The 18,274-nt window shown below is 33.9% G+C and overlaps 2 protein-coding genes across 4 annotated transcripts; one reads left to right on the top strand and one right to left on the bottom strand.

Annotated features, from left to right (window-relative positions):
* Positions 1-2,993: 2,993 nt before the first annotated feature.
* Positions 2,994-9,493, top strand: LOC131634516 (long chain acyl-CoA synthetase 1-like). Its single transcript, XM_058905185.1, has 19 exons — positions 2,994-3,147; positions 3,381-3,552; positions 3,632-3,695; positions 3,796-3,885; positions 4,136-4,192; positions 4,297-4,345; positions 4,568-4,644; positions 4,824-4,863; positions 4,963-5,057; positions 6,431-6,598; positions 6,693-6,803; positions 6,916-7,003; positions 7,105-7,171; positions 7,269-7,344; positions 7,461-7,578; positions 7,781-8,166; positions 8,251-8,433; positions 9,062-9,181; positions 9,289-9,493. Exons 2-19 carry the CDS (start codon positions 3,407-3,409, stop codon positions 9,340-9,342), a joined length of 1,989 nt encoding a protein of 662 aa, XP_058761168.1. The 5' UTR covers positions 2,994-3,147; positions 3,381-3,406; the 3' UTR covers positions 9,343-9,493.
* Positions 9,494-12,241: 2,748 nt separating this feature from the next.
* On the bottom strand, positions 12,242-16,257 carry LOC131634521 (probable pre-mRNA-splicing factor ATP-dependent RNA helicase DEAH2). 3 transcript variants are annotated; one of them, XM_058905189.1, is made up of 7 exons: positions 15,797-16,255; positions 15,281-15,483; positions 14,064-15,148; positions 13,525-13,650; positions 13,180-13,418; positions 12,952-13,070; positions 12,242-12,767 (listed from the first exon to the last, which is right to left on the bottom strand). In XM_058905189.1, exons 1-7 carry the CDS (start codon positions 16,061-16,063, stop codon positions 12,641-12,643), a joined length of 2,166 nt encoding a protein of 721 aa, XP_058761172.1. In that variant the 5' UTR covers positions 16,064-16,255; the 3' UTR covers positions 12,242-12,640. The 3 variants fall into 3 exon arrangements, 2 of the variants coding, with proteins under 2 accessions (XP_058761172.1, XP_058761173.1); XR_009293556.1 differs by lacking the exons at positions 12,242-12,767; positions 12,952-13,070 and having other exon boundaries at positions 13,396-13,418; positions 13,525-13,751; positions 15,797-16,257; XM_058905190.1 differs by lacking the exons at positions 12,242-12,767; positions 12,952-13,070; positions 13,180-13,418 and having other exon boundaries at positions 13,558-13,761; positions 15,797-16,256.
* Between the last annotated feature and the right edge of the window lie 2,017 nt (positions 16,258-18,274).

Genomic DNA, 18,274 nt, shown 5'->3' on the forward strand with positions numbered 1-18,274 from the left:
AAAGTTGCAGTTTGGACTCAGATCTACAATTTTCATGTTGGAAGTTTTTCCAAATTCTTCTTTGATTTTTAAGTAACTTGGGCCCGAAGTTATAACTTAAAAGCTTAAAAACACTTAGAAATTTTCTAAGTACTTGAAATCTTACAACTTTGACTTTTGTTGACTTTTGATCCTTGATTGATTTTCTTGATCAAATGGATTTAATAAATATATATTCATGATTTTGATCTTCCGAAGTCCATGGTTGACCATATTTCTCAAAAGTCAAAGGCAGTATTGAACATTTGACTTTTTCCACATAAATTGCATTCTTGTAAATACTAATTGAATCAAGCTCTCCTAATCAAATAGATGATGTGAGTGAATTATAATGAGGCATTGGAGATCCTTGAGCCATGATTTGAGATATGGGGTCATGTCTTGATTAAAATTCAACTCCCCATATGAACTAGGTCAAAAAGCCCTAATTAGTGCACCAGATGAAATTGGAAGTTGTTGATCTTGAATTGAGCCACCTTGGACTTGGATTTTGATGAGGGGAATCACTTGAGCATGTTAAAATGCTTGAGTTCCTTAGTGGTCCTCAAAACCCTAATTTGCCTGAGTCTCCTTGATCAGTCACCTACCTTGGGAAACAAGCAATAAGCACAACACAATCTTTTTTTTGGTATAATTTTGGTTAGTAAATGATATATGAACAATAATGATAATTATAATGATGATGATGATGATGATGATGATCACACTATTCTCATAATGAGGTGGGATCTCAGGGTCAAAAATTGGGGTACAACAAACACCAGTAAACATGAATGTACTTCTCAACCCTCGCTAGCAAGCTGTTAAAGTTTTTGGGGAATTTAATCCCAATATGTTTCACGAACTTAGACCCTGGTTGGAGTAAGAGACTCAACCGATAATTTTTTGCTTCATCGTCGACACTTTTGACTAGATGGCTTCCATGTTGAACCTTTCAATGTATGATCGAAGGGATTCATCTTTTTCCTATCTAATTGAGCTTAAGTTTTCCATTGACTATGGTTTCCTTCAAGATTCTTTGAAGTGAGCGAAAAATCGCCTATGGAGCCCTCCCGAGGAACTAATTGACTCATTTTTTAACCAATACATAGCCTCTGCTTTTAAGATCACAATAAATAACTCGCACTTCTCTGACCCCCTAGATACTCTTAATTTTAATAGGACGTAAAGGATTTCCCCGTACTTATAGGGGCATGTCCTGTCATCATAGGTTCTCATTTCCAATAATTTTTAGAGTTACCTGTGTATATGGTGTTTATCCATTCTCCTAGTAAAATCATTTTGGAATGATACATCCTCGTCTCTTTCGAAAACGTTGGAGGATGAGGAACATGAGACATGGTGGTTGCGATGATGGAGATTCCTCTGACAGTTACTCTCAGATTCTAATCCTAAGGGAAAATGCATTTATGGAAGTGGGGAAAGCGTTTCACACCTATGATTGCCACTGGGTTGGCAATGTAGGGAAAACTATATCACACCATCAGCATAGTTTGTTACTACATCATTGTGGATCCTAGGTATCACAAAACAATATGTGTAAATGGTTTTGACTCCCCATCCCCTTGAAGTTTCTCATTTTTTAGTTTCAACGCCTCTGAGTGTTTGTTGATTGTCATCAACAAATATCTCTATAGGGTGTTAGCCTTTGTGTTTTTCGTTGACGTTACTCGAGTGTTGAGTTGAAGTGTGACATTGTCTCATTTTGGAGGAGGTACGATTTCTTCGACTGGGATGGGAATCCCTAAAGGTCGATGAAGTTTGTTCTTCGGTGGCCGAACAGGGATGGCCTCAATCAGGGTTTTAAAATACCGTCTGCAATTGCAAAAATGGCCACGACAAAACGGTATTGGTAGATGTCATTATCGATACCGTTATCGTCGTTTTTTATGTTAAAGAATAAACTATGGTTAATTCACACCGCGATGACTGTGACTAATCTCGTGACACCTGTACATATCGAAATTGTGAAAGCCTTTACACGACCGTGACACAACTGCGATTTTTTTAAAAATCCCGACCCCAATCGTCAAACAGGGGTTGAATCGAATTCCCTTAGTGTGGGGAGGATGTCGTGAGTCCATCTCCTGTGTTGTTGTTTACCCTCACGATCTTACTGGTGACAAATGGGGACGATTAGCATTTTGCGTGATTCTTTTCTCGCGGTTCACCATTTTGACGTTTGAATAAAGTGTTTGAAAGTAGTCACTCTCAATGGTGTGAAGTTGGTATGATTTAAGTGGGGCTTCTTGTAAGAGATTATGAGCCCCAAATTTGGTTTAACATCATGATGAAGGTTGGTACTTGCAAACACTCAAACGTCCAAGTAAATTTCTATTGGAAGCAAGAGGTATTTTTATGCAAATAATGTGTGTCCCTTGATTTGACGTTTTTCTTTTACATAGGTAGTTTCTAGAGTTTTTGAAGACCTAAAACCTTCTTGTGCACGACAACGATCCATATGGACATGAGTCAGGGTATAATTTGTTTTCTTATCTAACGGTCCTCCTTCAATCATTTGTTTGAATTAGGTGTTTTTTTTAACATATCCATAGCTGGTTGTACTTTTATCTAAAGTTGTTCGCTTTCTCGTCATTATAATGTTTTCATGTTTTAATGAGATAGTTCTTCGGCCTCCGGTGGTAAGTAAAGAGTTTGATATATTTGTTATGAATTAAATGCCTCATTGGACCATTAAATCTGTTTTCAGCCCAGACAATACACGTTAAGTTCTCAAAAAATTCAAATAGCTTTTTAAACTTTTATTTGATTGAATTTGGATACCATAACCACATCAATATCCCTATTTCTAAGTGTAGTGTCACTAAGTCCTACTATTGATTGTTTCTATCTAACTATACTATCTTGTAAGAATAACAGTAAAACTCTGGTGGCTACAAAAACTGCATTCCACTTTAATGAAAAACCATGAGTCACTGAGGTGGTACTGAACAATATTTATTAGTTTTCTAACTACCACATTTACAACTCCTAGCTATTTTTCATGCTATAAATATCATTCATAACCTTCTTCACTCTCAAATAATCAATACTATTTCATTACATGCCTTTCACTTCCATTTTCAATTAAAGTTTCACCAACTCATTGTAAGTAATTTTTCTAAAAAAAAAATTAATATAATCTCAAGTTTGAATTTCATGATTTATAAGATTCTAGCTAGCAGTTAGCACCTAATTATAATGTTGTCTCTATGTGACAAGAAACAATAGTAGTTAAAATTATCAGCATTGATATTTATTATGCAACAAAAAGTGGACCATAGATATTAAAGTTGGATTGGACCTTTTCAATTTTGAGATTCTTAAAGTGCGTCATTCAGGTTTTTTGTGGCAAGTTAGTTCAAGAATGAAGAGGTTTTCAGTTGAGGTTGAGGATGGAAGAGAAGGTGGAAATGGTAAGCTTTCGGTTGGTCCGGTTTACCGGAACCTTCTCTCGAAAGACAATTTTCCTCCCATGGATCCTGATTTCAACTCTGCTTGGGATATTTTCAGGTGAATTTTTATAATGTTTTGTGACTTATCAATAGAATGAACATTTTTCTGAATGATATGTTTTTGACCATGATTGTAGTATGTCTGTTAAGAAACATCCTCAAAATCGGATGCTCGGATGGCGAAAAATCGTTGATGGAAAGGTTGTTAGAAGTTCAATTTGTGTTATGTAACTTGGTTTAGTTATGTATGTGTAAGATAAGGTAATTTCTTTTTTTTGTTTGTTTTGGTTTATGTTCATAGTTTGGACCCTATGTGTGGAAGACATACAAGGAAGCTTATGATGAAGTTTTGCAAATTGCTTCTGCTTTGAGAGCTTCTGGTGCTCAACCTGTAAGTCTTTTCAAAAAGCTAACTCCCTCACAATGTCGGATTTGAATTGTGTGGATTCGTGAATTTAGTAAGTCATACCGATAGTTGTTTCATCCGGATCAAACATATCGTTCATATTTTACATTTTTTAATTTGTATCGTCTGATTTTGATCAAACAGTTATCGATATGATTGATTACATTTTTACCGCATACAATCAAAATTGCATAATTTATACTTTAAATTAAATTTTTATGGTGATTTATCATAGGGTTCTAAAGTTGGAATTTATGGATCTAACTGTCCACAATGGATTATAGCAATGGAGGTTTGTCACTCTTTTAATTTTTTTTTTTAATTTTCTTTATATATTATTCCTTCTGTAATGTTATCATAATTCATAATTATGTTTTGTTTATCATGTTGGTGCAGGCTTGTTGTGCACAAAACTTCATTTGTGTCCCTCTCTATGACACTCTAGGTATAAGTTCTTAAATGAGAAAAAAATTCTTGATTTAATGAGAATTTCTTAATTAGTGCTTTGGTATAAATGAGAACATTTTTCTTTATTTAAAGAGAATTTTTTTAATTAGTGCTTTTGTTTTTGAATTAGTGCTTTTGTCTAGATGAAAACATTTTTCCTAATTTAATGTGAATTTTTTAATTAGTGATTTGTTCTAAATGAAGAAATATTTTGATGCAGGGGCTGGTGCTGTAAATTTTATCATAGATCATGCTGAAATAGATTTTGTTTTTATTCAAGATAAGAAGGTTAAAGAGGTAACTAAAGCATAAAATTTATTTTTATATTTTAGATGAATTTATTTATCCATTATAAATTCCGAATTCAATTATTCAAGATGAGAGGGTAAATATCTCTTTCAATTAGAGAATATTAAAAAAAAAATTGCAATTAATTCTAACATTGGATGAGTAAATAATTACCTCTTTGTTTTCAGGTATTGAATTCTAAATGTATATCCTCTAAGAGACTAAAAGGTAAATTTACAAGTTTTTTAATTTGGATTTTAATATATGGTTTAGGTAAGAATTAAAGGCATTTATGTATGTACCTAAGTTTGGTTGTGGTGGTTACAGCCATAGTGGGTTTTACTTCATTAACTGAGGCAGAGAAAAATGAAGCCACCAACATTGGAATTAAACCATATTCATGGGACCAATTCCTAGACATGGTAGGTCTATATGGATTTTCTCATTTAATTTATTTAATCATTCTCTCAACTTTTTATATTTAAGAATTAAGATCTAATTTCTAGATATCTCTTGTAAATGCACATGTCTTTTTTATCATTAATATATTCTTTTACGGTCAAATATATATATGAAAGGAAAAAGAAATATACATTGACATTGTAAAATAATTTTATACTGTCAACCAATTAGACATGTGTATTCAACCAAATCACAATTTTAACTTAAAAATAATAATATGACATGACAGAATGTTATAAATCTGTATAACATTAGTTTACATTAAGAGTGCATTACCACTTCATAAAAAAACTGAATTCCCAATCAAAAATAATTCTTTTTAATTGAAAAAAATATAGAAATAGATGACAATTGACAAATGATCAAACAAACAAAAATTGTCCCCACTCAATAATAATTCATTAATTATGTATTTTTAAATTGGTATAATTTTATATTATTATTCTTATCCATTAACCTTTATATAAATAATCACTCATAATATTTATATAAATAAAAAAATTCTAAATTTTTCTATAAAGACAACAACAATTATTTTTTATTTTAATAAACAGAATCGACTATAAGAATCAATTTTTACTATAACATTTTTGGTTCTATTAAAAAAAAATAAAAATTTTATAACTAGAATTCTCTGTTTATAACAATATATTATGTGTATTTTATATATTTTTCATTTTTATGGTTTTGAGTTTTCTTTATATTTTCTTCATCCTTAAAATAAAATGTAAATAAGATAAATTTTAATTGTTTTTAAAAAGGAAAAAGGGATATACACTGACAGTGTAAAATAGTTTTACACTGTCAACCAATGACGATCACGAATCAGGACAAGTCAAACTGAAAATTTAAAAAAACTTATATGACATGGCAAAACGTTATATTTTAATTGGATGACAGTGTAAAACTTTTTTACACTGTCAGTGCATAATCATTAAACTCTTTTAAAAAAAATTAATTGTATTATTTTCAAATATTAATTTATATTTTGTAATTTTCCTCATAGTAAAAATGGATATTATTTTAACTTCACATTTTGTTCATTGTTAATTTTAAAAGTTCTTTTAAAATATTGAAAGAAACAAAAAGTACTATTTCTAATTCAAAACAAATGATCCAACCCATAGTGGTTGGTAGGTAAATATTGAATGCACCCTAACTCTTGTCTGTACTAGCAATAAATGTTGTGGTCCTAAATATAATCCATTTTTAGTTACCTTTTATTGTAATAATATATTATTTTTATACAGAGAAAAAATAAGCATGCATTATTTATAATTACTTGTTTATATTATATTTCTCAATTATAATTAATATCTAATTTATTTTACAGGGAAAAGAAAACCCTTCAAGTATTTCTCCTCCCCAATCTCATGATATTTGCACAATAATGTATACAAGTGGAACAAGTGGAGATCCTAAAGGTGTTGTTTTAACACATGAAAATGTACTTGCTTTAGTTAGAGGAATGGATCTTTTTATGGAACAATTTGAGGACAAGGTAAATCTAAATATCTAATAATATTTAATAATTATATTAATATCGTTTTAAATATAAATTGTATAATTAAATCATAAATTTTTATTTTTTGTAGATGAATGTGGATGATGTTTATTTATCATTCCTCCCTTTAGCTCACATTCTTGATCGTACAATTGAAGAATATTTTTTCCGTAATGGTGCATCTGTTGGATACTATCACGGGGTATATTTGTCTTTTTTTATTTAGAGTGGATAAAAATCAATTTTTTAAATTAATTGACATGGACATTATTATTATTAAAAAAAAATTATTTATATGTGATTTTTGTGTGAAGGATTTGAATGCATTGCTGGAAGATTTAGGTGAATTAAAGCCAACATTGTTTGCTGGTGTTCCACGGGTTTTTGAAAAAGTATACGAAGGTAAGGTTAAGCTGAAATATAAAAAAAAAGTTATTTTTTATTTATTGATTTTATTAAGATAATATTAACTTATAAATGTAATTTGATTATATTTATTTTAGGTGTTAAAAAAGCAGTGGCGCAACTAAATCCAATAAGGAGAACAGTTTTTGGCTGGCTCTATAACTAGTAAGTTGCCAAATTGCTCTTCTATATTTTTTTTGTTCAAAGAATTTTGCACCCAATTACATATATTTATGTGTGATTCCTTATTTAAAAAATATAGTAAACTTGGTTGGATGAACAAAGGATACAAACAGAAAGATGCATCACCTTTTGCAGATCTACTAGCCTTCAGAAAGGTTGTGTACATCTCTTCTCTTGCAAATATAAATATACTGTAACAATCTTCAATTACCTCTTAAACAAAGGATCAAATTTTTAACCTCTTTTTTCATCCTAATTAATCTCCAATTAGGTGAAAGCAAGACTAGGTGGACGAGTTAGACTAATAATATCCGGAGGTGCAGCTTTAAGCTCCGAGATTGAAGAATTCTTGCGCGTCACTACTTGCGCCTTCGTATGCCAAGGCTATGGTAACAACCTATGAATCTCTGTATAACATTACATTTCAAAATGTTACATCGACATTCTCTGTAGCACCATCACGTCTGAAAAAAGATATGTCCGTGTCAATGTCATTGTGTCTGAAACTGACATCAATATTTATGATTACTTTTACGTGTCAGTGTCAGTGTTAGTGTCCGTGTTTCATAATTGACATTAAGGTTAATCCAGGTTTGACAGAAACATGTGGACCTACTACACTTACATTTCCCGACGAAATGTGCATGCTTGGCAACGTCGGTGTTGTAACTGTATACAACGAGTTGCAGCTAGAAGAGGTTCCTGACATGGGTTACAATCCTCTTGGAAATCCTCCATGTGGCGAGATATGTATCAGAGGGAAAACCGTTTTTACCGGTTACCATAAGAATCCTGAGTTAACCAAAGAAGCCATAAAAGACGGATGGTTTCACACCGGAGATATAGGAGAAATGCTACCTAATGGTATTGTTAAGATTGTTGACAGGAAGAAGAATCTTGTTAAGCTTTCTCAAGGAGAGTATATTGCACTTGAGTATCTTGAAAATGTTTATACCATTACTCCAATTGTTGAAGATGTGAGATTTATTTATCAATATTTTGTGGTTTTTGTGAGGTTTTGATGAATTTCATATTGATGTCTGTTTTTTGTTTACCTTAAGATTTGGGTGTATGGGAATAGCTTCAAGTCAATACTGGTTGCAGTGGTTGTTCCAAATGAAGATGTTACTAATAAGTGGGCATATGCAAATGGTCACATTGCTTCTTTCTCTAATCTTTGTGCTCTTGATCAGTTGAAGAAATATGTTCTATCTGAGCTCAAATCTACTGCCGTGAGAAACAAGGTAACATATAAGGATTAATGATGCAAATTGCTTTTTAAAGAAGCTTTGTTTTAATTTTGTTAAATTTTAATCTTGCATTTCTTTTACTGGGGTGGGTGGCAAACTGGCATGTCTGCCTCCATTGAGACCTGTCTTGCAAAAGCGTGAAAAAAATGAGGCGAGGCAGAGCAGACATAGTAGAGGGACGAATTAAAAAACTTAGCTCATTTCGCTAAAAGGGACGGGTTTGGCGAGTCCTACACCCCAAAAGATTAAAATTTGCATAAAGTCATAATAGCACCCACTAAACTCCGCCAAAAAATGGGGTGGGTTCGACGGGCCCTACACCCCAAAAGATTAAATTTGACACAATGTCATGTTAGCCTGCCAAAAAGTCGGGGCGGGCTCGGTGGGTCCTCCACCCCAAAAGACTAAAATATACAAAAAGCCATGTTTGCACACACTAAAGTCGGCCAAAAAAGGAGCTGGGCAAAGAGCATACAGGTCTAAAGTCTTATTTCTGCCCGTCAAAAATTTCGGGGCAAACATATATGTTCGGTGTGTCGGGTCCATTTTTCCATCTCTAGCATGGTATATGAATCTCTAATGGTCTTGTTTCCTTTTCCAATTTTTGCTTTGTTGAAACTAGTTGAAGGGATTTGAACATATCAAAGGGGTTATACTAGACCCACTTCCATTTGACATGGAAAGGGAGTTGGTGACTGCAACATTAAAAAAGAAAAGGAACAATATGCTCAAGTATTATAAGGTACTAGTATTTATTTTTTTTTCTTTTTTCCTTCTTACTATTAATGCTATGTGTTTCTGTATAGATATATATGTTATGTGCTTACAAATTTCATGACATTGTAACAGGTGGAGATAGACGAGTTATTCCAAAGTTTGGCTGGAGATAAGCTTAAACTTTGAGGTTTCTAGACATGGTTATGCCTACTTAATAGTGCTATAGTATGTTGTGTGATGTATCTCCAATTGTTTAAGTATTGTACCTAAAGTTGAAAGTGTACCCGAGAATAAACCATTTCGTTTGAAGAGAGCAAGTATTTGAATTTGTTGAAAATCTTCGTATGCGTGAGAAGTGTATTAGTTTACTATTTTGTTTATAAGTAACACTTAATTATAAGGAATTATGAGGAATACAAGAGATACTCAATCTTTAATACATAAGAGAAAAACAAAAGATCTAGCTAATCAAGCCAAAACTAACACACCAAGCACTACAAAGATTTACAACTGAGACATCTCACAATTTAAGACCCTTTTCTAGGCACATTTCATCTTAACGAAAAATAGCGACTACCCCAAGTCATGCTATTAGCTTACTGTTGACATTGTGGTTGTTATACTCAAAGATTATATACAATATTATGGGATAAGATCCTATCCAATGACATTATTCTCCCATTAAATCCGAGCCATTAATTTTCTTTAGAGCGGTTCAATTTTAAATTTTAAATACACCCCCAATATTACTAAAACTAACTATTTCCAAAAGTAGTCAATTAAAAGATATAAAGCTAATTTTCTACAATTTTACTGTTTAACTAAAACTCCTAATTAAAAACAAATAATACTTGGAATTAGGGGTGTTCAAAACCAAACCAACCCAATAGAAAACCGCAAACCAAACCAAATCAAACCGAAACCGCAAAAAACCACATTTGGTTCGGATTAGTTTGGGTCATCTTTTAACAAAACCGCACGGTTCGGTTCGGTTTGCGGTTTGTATTTTGTAAACCGAACCAAACCGAACCAAACCGCATTATGTTACAACCTAACCTTAACTTAACTCACATCCAACCCAAACTTAAATCTATAATACCTTAACCTTATGATTACGAACAATTTTCTCATCCTTACACATGATTTTAGTCCCGATCTTCTTAAATCTCTAATAGCATTATCGCGCCTTATTTGCCACATACATCTTCCCTATTTTTCTATAATCTCTACTCTCTTATATTCTTTCTTTTTTTACCTTCTCATTTTTATACAAATGTTCCCTATTTCAGTTTCGTTTTTATCGCACATCTTCTTCTCTAATCTCTCAACTCTTTTGTTTTTTCTTTTTCACCTTCACTAATCTCTCGTCTCTTCTATTTTTTTGTTTTATTCTAATAATTTTTATATTGTTTTATACTATTATTTTATGTTTATTATTCCACTCTTGTCTAATTTAATTTTTACATATTAAATAGAAAGTTGTTGTCTAAATATGATGAGTTTTGTTGTTATTTGATAGTGTATGAATGTCTAAATACAAAGTTATGTTGTCATCTATATGTGTATGTATGGTTCAATAAAATATTTGTAAAAAACCGAACCAACCGAACCGAACCAAACCGCATTAGTTTGGTTTGGTTTGGTTCGGATTTTTTTTAAAAGCCAACCGAACCAAACCAAACCGCACGATTTTTTCTCTTACGGTTCGGATGATTTTTTTCGTCAAAACCGCCCAAACCGCACCGCGAACACCCCTACTTGGAATAATTTGTTTTTATTGGGCTCTCCAACAAGTTTTAATCCTAACAAAATAACAACTTTCCCTTCCATCTTCATTTGGAGTCTCTTAGTTGTATTTCTAGTAGTTATACCCTCTTGTTGTCCTTGGGCTTCTTTGAGGTCATCAGCACTCCCTTCTTCGTTAGAAGAAAGTATCTTCGAGTTAAACTCGTCATCGCCTACATCAAAAAGTGAAATCACTTAAATTGAACGTAGCATTTACGCCATAATTATCGGGTACATCAATTTTGTAAGCATTGTCCTAATCTTTTCTAGGACTTCGAAGAGACCATCACCCCCTAGGTTGGAGTTAAAATCTCTATCTCGTGCAGAAAACTCCTTACAATAGTTTGTAAAATCTTGGTTATTTGTGTGCATGCTAAATGATAAACGAACTCCCATATAATGCTAAACATAACCTATTAGTTCAAATTACAAGATGAGCTTCTAAAGAGAATTAAATTGTCTTAATTATAAAAGTAGTCAACTAAAAGATCTAAAAGTTAATTTTCTAAGATTGTATTATAATCCGGTAAGACTCCTAACTAGAAATAAACAATACCTAAAATAATTTGTTTTCATTTAACTATCCAACAAACTTTAAACCCAACAAAATAGCAATTTGAGAAATGCTAACAACACTCTCTTTTCAACACTCTCTCTAACACTCACTTTCTTATTGGTTAAAACATGTGTGGGTCCTACCACTTTATGCGGGATCCATTTCCAAAGTGAGGGACCCACACATGTTTTAACCAATAATAAAGTGAGTATTAGAGAGAGTGTTGAAAAGAGAGTCAGAGAGTGTTGCTAGCACTCCTCTAGCAATTTTGCTTTCCATCTCCATCTCCATTTGTAGTTTCATAGTTTGTTATCCTTGAACTTATTAGAGGTTCATCAACTTAAATGCCCACAAGAAAAGCTTAAAAGATTGATTCTCACACAAGTATGAATTTAGATATGGAGATATTTTAAAATCACATATATGGGGACAAGTAAAACCGTCAAAATAAACTAGTTCATAAGCTTGATAAAACATATAATTGTCCGTCTAATATGTATAGTTAAAACTTCTAAAAAGTTATAGAAATATTTTTGTTGTTTTGCTCAAAAACAACACATAACGTGTTCTCTTAATTTATCAAATTTTATCTTTTCTACCATATTCAATTTTTTTATGATAAATAAATATTACATTAATTAATATAATTAAATTAATATTTCATGTATTCTAATAGTTTGTGTTACATTGTAATGCGCAACTTACGCTATTTTCTTATAAATAAATAAATAAAGAGTATTCAAATAAAGCATAACCAATTGACAATATATTAAATCAAAATCTTATAATTCCGGATGCTTAATTATCAATGCTGCTAAATATACCAAGTCCACTAATGCAATGGTGAGGGCATTTAACCTTTGACGACACTAGAATCCCAAAAACAAATTTGAAGCCAATAAATAAAATCCGTAAGGTACAACAGAACAAGGTCTAGGAATATAAAACATGTTACTACTCTAATGGTACAAGGAACTCTGCCAACTCTTTCACTAAAATTACTGACAATCAGCATGTCCTTTATGAAGGTAATAAGGAGGTAGTATTAGTGAACATTCCCATGACGATATTATGATGTCAACCTGCAGGAGATGAAACATCAAATTCCGATCCAATGGCAGATACGGTAAGGTAAGGCTTCCTTCATTTCCGATTCCGGGCTTCATCCTTTTCCTTCTCTCTTTTCTTGTACAGCTTTTCAAGAACTCGCTTCGCTTCACATTGTGGAAAATTAGACAAATCATAGTAATGTGGTGCTATATCTACTAACCTGTAAGATAAAAAAATTATCAGAGTTAAATATATTTCAATAAAATCAACAAAAATTAGAACCAGTATCCAAGTAAATATCATATATTAAAAGCATTTACATTTTGCCAGCTCAAGGCTCTCAAAAAAAGTCATTTGCTAGGACAACCATTTGGATATTATAGATTACAACAATAAAATCTTACCATTCACCGCGTATATCTGTCACAGTACGTATAAAATTCCGACTGGTGAGAACATATTCATTATAGATAACCCATTCGGGCTTGTGATCCAGGCAATTTGATGGATGTAAGTGTACCACCTACATCAGAGCAGAATCATAAATTTGAATGCAATCTTTCACAGGCTAGAGGATAGCTATTTTGGTAATACAAATGAAGAACAAAGGAAAAAAAATAACTTCAGCAAACCTGGTTGTCTTTCACTGTCAAATAGTGTCCTGTCCGTTCAAGATGAGCCACCTGCATGAAATATCCTGCTAGCATTGCCTTTCTAATGTTGACGTAATAGTCGCGACTATTGAAGTCAGTGCTGCATAACTTCAGGTTAAACCGAGCCATGATACGCACTAGCTGCTGTCGAACATTATCAGCTGATTTAAGTGCCCTGTTATTGACAAAGTTGTCGTAGCACCAAGATGCATCCTCATCTGAAAATTCATTCACATACATTTAATAAACTTTAACATCAGAAAAAAAATAAACAGCAAGGATTTGAGAATAAAATGAATAGAGTGAGCAGAAGTATACACTTACTGTTTTGCTTGTAGGCATGGTATACATTCAACAGTGTGAGATGATCTCCATCAATGTGTCCAAACCTAGCTTTCGCTTCGTCCGCAGCTTTTTGTGCCTCCCTAGGCCGGATAAAGCAATTGGGTACTAAATAAAGAAATTGATTACCACAGACGAGGTCCACGGAAGGTCAGCAGATGCATAGAGGCGAGAGCACACCATTTTCTTCATGAGAGAATACTGAGAAACTGCAACTATCTGCATCAGCACTTACTTAGAATCCTATGGTACATGCCAACCGGGGGCATGGAACCCAGAGAACAGTTGCTGATGACTACCTAACTGGACACACTCCAGAAACCGCACTCATGTGCAACTAAGCACACATGTAAGCAGTCAAACATCCCTTCCATATGCACAGTACTGCCTATGCACATGTTCAAATGCCGGGCCTCCATTTCAAAAGAAGCCCAACTCAACTATATTCCCTTAATATTAAGGCGGGACTCTAGACAGACACAAAGCGATAATAAAAAAAGAAGGATAAAAGAGAAGCATACCTGACAACATGGCAGAAATTGAAAGAATCTCGTTTGAACAGTTGAACTCAGGACTAACAACAAGCATCTTTGACATCTGAGGGTCCAATGGAAACTCACTCATGATCTCACCCAGCTTTGTTAAGTTACCCTCATCATCCAATGCACCCAAGTAATTCAACACTTCCAAAGCCCGCATTAATGTTTCAGGGGCAGGAGGGTCCATGAAATCAAAATGCACTAAATCGTCTATACCCAATTTCTTCAATGTAAGAACTGTGTTAGCTAGATTAGATCTCAAAATTTCAGGATAGGTTTGCGGCTGAAGATCATTATTGAAACTTCTCTCAGTATAAAGTCTAAAGCATTTCCCTGGCTGAGTTCTTCCGGCACGACCAGATCTCTGATGTGCACTAGCCTTTGATATTGGTGACACCAACAAAGACTCGACACGAACTCGAGGATTATAAACCTTCTGCTTAGCAAATCCAGGGTCAATAACATAGACTATACCGTCAATTGTCAAGGAAGTTTCTGCTATGTTTGTTGATACCACAATCTTCCTTCCAGGAGGGCCTCCCTCCTTAACTGGAGGAGGAGCTGCGTCAAAAATCTTCTGCTGCATAGCTGGCGGAAGAGTAGAATACAATGGCACCGCTTTCACAGGGCCCACCTGATCCCCCATATTTGCAACTTCTTTTGATATTTTGCGGCATGCGTCTTCTATTTCTTCCTCTCCAGTAAGAAAAACAAGTATGTCTCCAGCAGGTTCACACATGTGAATCTGCACCACTGTCCTAATAGCTGCCTCCAAGTAATCTCTTTCTGGTTCTTGAGTATAAAAAATTTCAACAGGATGTAACCTTCCAGGAACCTTCATTAGAGGGGCTCCAAAAAAATATCCCTGAAACTTTTCAGCTTCAAGTGTAGCACTCATAACAACCAACTTCAAGTCAGGTCTGTTTTTAAGAACTTCCTTAAGAAGGCCAAATAACACATCTGTAGCCAAAGTCCTTTCATGTGCCTCATCAAGAATAATTACTTTGTATCGTTCCAAAAGTGGATCCGTCATTGCCTCTCTCAAAAGCATACCATCTGTTAAATACCTGCAGAAGGGAGAAAAAAAGCAAGATATATGAGAATAAAAAATATGGCAAAAACAATTTTATATTAAACAGTAAAACAACAAGCTTCAAATCAATTATATAACATAATTTAGAATGAAAAATAATACATACTTCAAAACTGTCCTTGCACTACTACAATCTTCAAATCGGATGCTATAACCAACCTCTTCCCCAATAGTAACATCCATCTCTTCAGCCACACGGCGCGAAACAGACATAGCAGCCACTCTACGAGGCTGAGTACATGCAATCATCATCTTCTTGCGTTTATCCGGTGTCTCTAAATCAACAGCTTCCAAAACAAATTGAGGAATCTGTCTCCAACAAAAACAATAAAATTAATAACCTACACACTTAAATAACCAATCTTACCCCATAACACTATCACATCTAGCACTATTCACTTCAAGTCTCCATCCCTCAATTAACTTTTAACTTCATTAAGTTCATATGATTTGGCAACTACTTAACATATAAACATTAATTAGAGTTTGTTTAAAATGTAATCTTTACTTAAGGAACTAAATTTTTGGTTTATTCATTAATTATGATCTAAACCTAAAAAAAAACAAAATAGAAGTCATAGCATCAAAATTTGAAAGAGATAGTTAGAATAAAAAAACAAACCTGTGTTGTTTTACCACTACCAGTTTCACCAACCAGAATCAAAGTCTGGTTATCCTTCAAAACCTGCAAGAAATCCTCTTTCTGGTGCCAAACGGGAAGTGTTTTCCTCTTCTCCAAAATCTCATAGTACCGTTGAGAGTAAGGCTTTCCGTTCCAGTGGTTAATGAGGCTGTTGCCGATTAAGCCGCCGTTGGTTTTCACCATCTTAGCAGCGGCGTCGTCGACGACGTCGAACAAACTCACCTTTCTCTTCCGTTCTGTACCCATCAAAACCCTAATAATGAAGGAGCTTCGATTTTTGGCACCGTTTCAACGAAATAGGAATATACCTTTCGAGAATTGGGTAATAATAATATATTCGGAAGTGTGAGTGAAAACACAAGGGCCTCGGCAATGCTAGGGCTAAGTTGTTGTGACGACGAGGAACGTTTTTGGTGTTAGGGCTGCGGAGCTTGTGGCAGCTGCTGAACGTTTTTGTTTGGGATTGTGTTCTTATTTTTATTTGGGCTTTTAGTTTGGCCCAATTTTATTTAACCAATTATGTCTGAGAATTTTATCTGGAACCCTCTATTTTAGTCTTGGCACCCTCACACTTTATACTTTATGACAAAATCACCCTTTTCATTATTTACCTCATTCAAAAGTTACATTTTGAAAAAAAAAAATCACTCTCAAAGAACAAATAAAAGCCAAAAAAATCGGGTAGTCTATTTAAAAAAAATATGGTAAAGTTATTACTTATCTAGAAGCAAAGGCAATATCTACATGTAGGTCTACCATCAGAGGTCCATTCACGGAAATGCAACATTTGTTGAAACTAATTCATGATGAGAAATGCATGTTCTAGACCAGAAACATGGAGGATTCAGATGTTATTGCTAATATATTATGGACACATCATGATTCTGTGAAGTTGTTAAACATATTTCATTCCATGTTGATCTTTGACTCTACATATAAAACCAACAAGTACCAGCTCCTACTACTTGAGATCCTTGGTGCAACATCAACCAAGTTGAATTTTTTTGTTGGTTTTGCCTACTTGGAAAATGAAAGGAGACAAACTTCACATGGACATTGATGGACATTGAGGAAGTTGGAAATGCAATGAGTACATCAAATCTAATAGGTAAGAGCATGATTTGGATCTATAGAACAAAGTCATGAATTCAAATAGTGTGTTTCAATTTTAGCAACACTTGCAGCTATTTGAGATAGTTTGTGTTGACATATTAAGTATGTGCACTAAACATGGTTGACACCCTATATAGAAAAGTTTGTTGCTATATGGACTAACTGGGTGACTCATTTAGGGATCACAATAACAAACATGTTCATCCTTGAGTACTAGTAAAAAAGATTTGTGTAGATGTTGGGATGTTGTGAACACCATGTTAAAGTTGCAACTAGGTGCAATTAGAGAATCGTTTCAAAAAAGTGTTACCAACATTGAACATCGTTATAACACTCTATTTTACTCGAGATTGCATAATTTCTTATCGAGACAGTGCATACAACACATTGCAAAAAAGTTGGTGAAGACAAGGTTACATGTGGTTTCTTCATTTGGAAAACATATGAGTTACCTTATGTGTGTGAACTTGCTGATCTTCATATATAACCCTTGTTTCGTACTAGAACCAGAATTGGTATTCATCGATGATGGAAAACCCTAATTTAGTGACGCTGATTTCTGATACGGTGGCGCAGAATGGACCTGCAAGGTTAGCACTCCAACACCAAACTCAGTTCATAGTCCAAGATGAGTATAGTGAAAATTAGAGATTATAAAAGTGTACCTTGAATCTCGCAGGTGCTGCCTTTATACGCTGGATTATTTTGATTGGGCTTGCATTTGGTTGGGGCTTTGGCCAACCCATAACACTTTCCCCAAAGGCTTAGTTGGGTGATAATCAGTCGGGGAAGTCTTCAAAGTCGTGGCTAGCCTCTTAAAAGTGGTGTCTGACCTTGGAGAGAAGTGGGAACATTTGGATATATTACAAAATTAGTGGGAGACAAGCAAATTAAGTGCTCTTCCATCATTGAAATGTTTTGCCGATTTTTTTCTACATGTGGCTTTAGGCGATCTGCTTATGGTATGTCACTTTCTCCTATTGCACTTGAGTTCACTTGAGTTTTTTTATATTCCCTATGAGAAATTCATCCATTAATCTTATAGCTTCTATCTCCCGCTAATCTGGTTTATTGGCTACCTTCATCGTTATATAAGGGTTTTCAAGTTTTAGGAAAACTTTTTGCTTCCCTTAGGAATCAATTTTTACTTGAGCGATTTTCCCTCTTCTTTTCCAAGAGTATTTCTCAGAGTGATCGCTATTCTTTGAACAAAATTTCCACTCTCCCATTTGAGATTTTCATTTCACGTCAGATTCTGCTTCTCCTAAGTACCATCCTTACTCAAGCGTTTCCATATCTTCACCATTTCCTTCACCATAGCCAATAAGAACGATAGGCCCATAA

This window comes from Vicia villosa, unplaced genomic scaffold (assembly GCF_029867415.1).
Source record: "Vicia villosa cultivar HV-30 ecotype Madison, WI unplaced genomic scaffold, Vvil1.0 ctg.001310F_1_1, whole genome shotgun sequence".
Lineage (NCBI taxonomy): Eukaryota > Viridiplantae > Streptophyta > Magnoliopsida > Fabales > Fabaceae > Vicia > Vicia villosa.

Coding starts and splice junctions, on each gene's coding strand:
- LOC131634516 (XM_058905185.1), top strand. CDS start 3,407: ATGAAGAGGTTTTCAGTTGAGGTTGAGGATGGAAGAGAAGGTGGAAAT. Junction 3,553..3,631: donor TCTGCTTGGGATATTTTCAG/GTGAATTTTTAT, acceptor CCATGATTGTAG/TATGTCTGTTAAGAAACATC. Junction 7,004..7,104: donor TTTTGAAAAAGTATACGAAG/GTAAGGTTAAGC, acceptor TATTTATTTTAG/GTGTTAAAAAAGCAGTGGCG.
- LOC131634521 (XM_058905189.1), bottom strand. CDS start 16,063: ATGGGTACAGAACGGAAGAGAAAGGTGAGTTTGTTCGACGTCGTCGAC. Junction 13,419..13,524: donor CCATGCCTACAAGCAAAACA/GTAAGTGTATAC, acceptor ATGAATTTTCAG/ATGAGGATGCATCTTGGTGC. Junction 13,071..13,179: donor TGACAGTGAAAGACAACCAG/GTTTGCTGAAGT, acceptor GCTCTGATGTAG/GTGGTACACTTACATCCATC.